The sequence below is a fragment of the Mus pahari genome, chromosome 1, assembly GCF_900095145.1.
Source record: "Mus pahari chromosome 1, PAHARI_EIJ_v1.1, whole genome shotgun sequence".
Classification (NCBI taxonomy): Eukaryota; Metazoa; Chordata; class Mammalia; order Rodentia; family Muridae; genus Mus; species Mus pahari.
Genome location: NC_034590.1, coordinates 74,477,920 through 74,483,324, shown reverse-complemented (window position 1 = coordinate 74,483,324; position 5,405 = coordinate 74,477,920). Strand labels below are relative to the sequence as shown.

The window sequence follows — 5,405 nt, the reverse complement described above, 5'->3', positions numbered from 1 at the left end:
TTTTTTTTAAATTATGCGTGTGTGTCTGTGTGTGTATGAGAGAGAGAGAGAGAGAGAGAGAGAGAGAGAGAGAGAGAGAGAGAGAGAGAGAGAGAGAGGTGAGGGTAGAAAACAGGTGTCTCTGGGGTTCAGAAGAAAGTGCTAATTTCCATGGATCAGGAGTTACACAGGTTGTGAGCTACCCAGCATTGTTACAAATACATGCTATTAACTATGAGTTAGTCCCCTGGCTTTTACTTGGTACTCTCAAATAGCCTCCATGGAAGTGAGACAGAATGGTACCTTGGGAGTTGGCCCTTCAATAAATATGCCTATCATTAGGATTCTGAATGTATAGTGAGGGTTTGATGTAAAATGTTCAGAAATCACAAAGAAGAAACTGTCAGGTAAGGAAATATACATTCAAAGTACAGTATATATATTTAAAATTAAGTCTTCTACTTGGCTTTTAAAAATTCTTGAAGAGAAGTTGAGAATGTAAGCAATATTTTTATTTAAGTAAGGATTTAAGGAAAGGACATGCTACANTGAATGGCAGTCATGAACAGAAGAGTTGCTGTTTAAGTTTAATGGAACCATAAGCTTAATATTTTAGCCATAGAATGCTAAATTTGAATTTCTCTATTACACATAATATTCAACCTGAGGAAAATGATTTGATCTTTTCAAAAACTTAATTTCTTTATTCTAGAAAATTCAAGTGATGTATTGTCTTCCCGTTCTTATGTTCATTCACGTTAATCGTGTAATCATTAGGCATCTACTTCTGCTGTACTACTAACAGTGGCCAGTTCACCAGAATCATACCTGACCAAAAACAATAAACATTTTTAAAAACTTACCTTATTTAAAAATTCAGATACTTTTATATTATTGAACCATTTACTGCTGTAAAGTTTTTGCTAAGAAAAGGCAAAGACAAACCAACCTTAGCGCCCTGTGATAAACTGTCCATTTATTTGTTCATTTCTTTAGGATACTCTTATTTCTTTCTGTGATAAAGAAAACAAATTCCGAAGAATCCAACTTCTCATTCCAGAGTTCCTATCTTAATTAGCATATAAGGTAGGTAAGGTGTAAACAATTTCCTCAAAGCTGTGACTTTAGGTTGCCACCCTTATCTTATAGTTTTATAGTTGGGTGATTCTCATCTACACAGCTCTTGTAAATAAACACACATTCTGAATTATAGGCTCAGGTTAAGGGAATAGTATCAGAAAACATTGAGTGTGAAGATGTTTGAAAATTATTTAGAACTATCTGAATAATCTCTGGATGATGTTTGTGACATTCTGACAAGCTGCTGAGGACACAGGACTTATTTCTTTGTGAGAATCAGTGCTACATTCATGAGAACCCAATAAGCTTGCCTGATAATGATACAGAATTCTTCCAAGGAACTCAGTCAGTGATATTATGAGTTGGAAACCCTGGAACTGAAGTTAAAGATGATGGTGAGCTACTGTCCCGGTGTTGGAAACTGAATTGATGTCCTCTGCGAGAGCCACAGTTGCTTTTAAGACATTTTTCAGCCCCGCATAAGTAGTGTCTCTAAAATGAGCAGCTCTTTAATGTCAGATATGTATAAAGTTTCTGATGCTGCCAGTTACACTACAATTAAATATCAGTATAGTTTCTAGTAAGGAGGATTAATACCAAATAGAATACTCTTTGGTTTAATTCAATAAAATACATACTAACAATTTCTAACTCGTCTCAAAAGAGTTACTGCTTAGTGTTAGTACTTAAATCATGATTTATCCAAGGTCTAGAAGGAAGCAAGCTGGGTCTTCTGCTTACTGACTCTGGGCCACATTCAAAGTGGCAGGATGCAGGGATGTGTGATTCTCTTCTGTACTGCATAACAAGCTGTGAAGCTTATCTCTTCTCATTCTCTCCTCTCCACATGGGGGCATAAGTTTGGAGCAGGAATTTTGGCTTATGGTGGTACACACATTAGTTCTGTGCAGCCAAGGTGAGCCACTAACAGGTCACAATCCACCGTATCATGATAATGTCCTTTTTTTCTCCATCAAAATAGCTACCACCCAGCTTTTCAGAATGACCAATTCTGCACAGGTAGAGTGCTCTGAAATAGTGTTACTTTCAGAGATCACTCACTTTTCTTCTACTATTTTCCCCCAGACAAATGGCTTATTATCAGAGAGATTACACTGTACTACAATTCCCGTATATGTACTTCTGATTGTTGATAGGACTTTGCTAATACTGATGGAAGGGTTACAAAGATTGTTATCATCGCACTCTTTCTGAAATCCTCTTCAGACTTATTACTGATGCTGTTTACCATACAAAATTATTTTAAAATACTTTGGACACAGAGATCCAATTTAATTTGTCAGTAAAATATTTCCCATGTTTTTAATTATTATAATATACTTGCTTCAAATTTTCTTGATTTTATGCAAATAAAAGTGAAGTTATTTTATAGGTATATAAATTATGCATAGGTCATAGCTCAAAGTTCTATAAGAAGCCTAGTCTTGATTTTCATGGATAAGGATTTATAGGTATCAATGACTGTAGCATATGGGATTGCCTTCCTCAGCAATATGATCACTATTAACCCCGTGTGCTAGATTGTAACTTTGTTCTGTGTCTTGCCATATAAATTTTATGCTCTCAACTACTGATTTCTGACCCAATTATTTTTTGTTCCAAAAAACCAATAATTTAAACCTACCACCATTTTATATATTAGGCTTTTCTAGAAACCTCAAAAATATTCTCTCTCTCTCTCTCTCTCTCTCTCTCTCTCTCTCTCTCTCTCTCTCTCTCTCTCTCTCTCTCTCTCACACACCCACTTATCTACACTGTTTCAGGTGTTGTATATATTTCNCCAATTATTTTTTGTTCCAAAAAACCAATAATTTAAACCTACCACCATTTTATATATTAGGCTTTTCTAGAAACCTCAAAAATATTCTCTCTCTCCCTCTCTCTCTCTCTCTCTCTCTCTCTCTCTCTCTCTCTCTCTCTCTCTCTCTCTCTCATAAACCTATTTATCTACACTGTTTCAGGTGTTGTATATATTTCAGTAATGAGATTTTAATAAGCCCCAAATCCGTGGAGTAATCACAGTGTTCTAAAGTGTATTTGCTTGTTTTGTCTACTGGTTTAAATTTTATAGAGAGTCGAGAGTTCTTTATTTATATGCACTTGAGGTAGCCACATTGAAAATATAACTAAACATTTCATGGTAGTGAACTCCTTACTGTGGACTAAGAATTTTGCTTAGTCTTTTTTTTTCTTTTTGGGTTATCTCATTTGTTTCAAGAAAAAAAAAAGTATATACAAAATCAAGTTTTGTAAAATTACAACAAAATGTTCTATGAGATAATACGAGACAGAATAAAATAGTGGGGGAATCAGGGGATGGAAAGATTGGTTATTGGTTAACAGCATTGGCTGCTTTGCTAGAGGACTCAGGTTTGATTCCCTGCACTCACATAGCCACTCACAGTCATCTGCAACTCTAGCTCCAGGCAATTTGATGGCCTTTTGTGGCCTCTGTGGGCATTAAATACATGGTGCTCAGACATATCCTAACATGCAGACACATCACCCACACACAAAATTTTTAAAAATCTTTAAGAAAAGAAGAGTGAAAGAGATGGATCTGAAGCCGGACAGTGATGTCTATGTGAAAGGGTTGGAAATACATCACGATGTTAAAAGCTACATGCTTACTAGTAAATTATGATATTGACTCATGGTGATTGATTTTGCTATTATAGGCAAAGATCTGCTGAGAAAAAAAAAACCATTTAAGTCCTAAATGATGCATAAAAACGTGAATATTTGGAAATGAAAAGTGACCTGAAGTCATGCTACCATGAGGTGGTGGTAGGAAAAGGGCTGCTTACTTAGACAGTCCATCTCTGAAACTGTCTCTAACTGAAATCCCACCATGTGGCCCAACAGCAGTGATGCTCCTTTCCTACTGACTGGCTTTCTGGGCTTGGAAATGATTCACCACTGGATCTCTATCCCTTTCTTTGTCATCTATTTCTCCATCATTTTAGGGAATGGTACCCTTCTCTTCATCATTTGGAGTGACCACAGTCTTCATGAGCCCATGTACTACTTCTTGGCTGTGCTGGCAAGTACGGACCTTGGGATGACACTAACCACGATGCCCACAGTGCTGGGTGTCCTGGTGCTGAACCAGAGGGAGATTGCACATGGGGCCTGTTTCATTCAGTCCTACTTCATTCACTCACTAGCCATTGTAGAATCAGGGGTCTTGCTTGCCATGTCTTATGACCGATTTGTCGCCATCTGCACACCTCTGCATTACAACTCTATCCTTACCAATTCCAGGGTGATGAAGATGGCACTGGGGGTACTACTCAGAGCATTTGTGTCCATCGTGCCCCCAATCCTGCCTCTCTTTTGGTTCTCATATTGCCGTTCCCATGTTCTTTCTCATGCCTTCTGCCTCCACCAAGATGTCATGAAACTGGCATGTGCTGACATTACCTTTAACCGCATATACCCAGTTGTTTTGGTTGCCCTGACTTTCTTCCTTGATGCGCTCATCATTGTGTTTTCCTATGTCCTCATTCTGAAGACAGTTATGGGCATCGCCTCTGGAGAGGAGAGAGCAAAGGCTCTCAACACCTGTGTGTCCCACATTAGCTGTGTCTTGGTCTTTTACATCACTGTGATTGGCCTGACCTTCATTCACAGGTTTGGAAAGAATGCCCCCCATGTGGTGCACATTACCATGAGCTATGTCTACTTTCTCTTTCCTCCATTTATGAACCCCATCATTTACAGCATCAAGACCAAGCAAATTCAGAGGAGCATTCTCCGTCTACTGTCCAAACACAGTAGGACTTGAATCCTTATTACATTCTCAAGTTCTCCATGATTTCTGGCCCTTTATCAGAAACAAATCTTGTCTTAAATAATATTTCTTTAGTATGGGATGAATTTTCCATATTATACAATAAGGAAAGCTAAACCAAGCAAGGAAATCTGTCTCCTTTCTGTGTCTGTGTCTGTGTCTGTGTCGTCTGTGTCTGTGTCTGTGTCTGTGTCTGTGTCTGTGTCTGTGTCTGTCTGTCTGTCTGTCTGTCTCACTCTGTCTGTCTGTCTGTCTGTCTTACTCTGTCTGTCTCTCTCTTCCTTCCCCACCTTTCATTCAGAAATGAATATAGGAAGTACTAAAAATACAATAGTTCTGGTTCTGTAATGAAAGGAAGAAAAATCAGTCTTTCGTAAAATCAAAATTCAATGGAAAGAAATAGCTTGGTTTAGGCACACATTTATTGATGTGAAAATGAGAGAGATGAGAATATGTTTTTTTTTCTTAAGCAGGATAGTGTTTTACTAGTTTTTAAATTAAGTTTGTGGCTGACATTTTCATATATACACTT

General features: G+C 37.6%; 1 protein-coding gene across 1 annotated transcript; it reads left to right on the top strand.

Annotated features, from left to right (window-relative positions):
- The first annotated feature begins 3,931 nt into the window (after nucleotides 1–3,931).
- On the top strand, nucleotides 3,932–4,867 carry LOC110333817 (olfactory receptor 51B4). The gene has a single exon (XM_021215553.1). The coding sequence runs from the start codon at nucleotides 3,932–3,934 to the stop codon at nucleotides 4,865–4,867; it is 936 nt and encodes a 311-aa protein (XP_021071212.1).
- The last annotated feature ends 538 nt before the right edge of the window (nucleotides 4,868–5,405 follow it).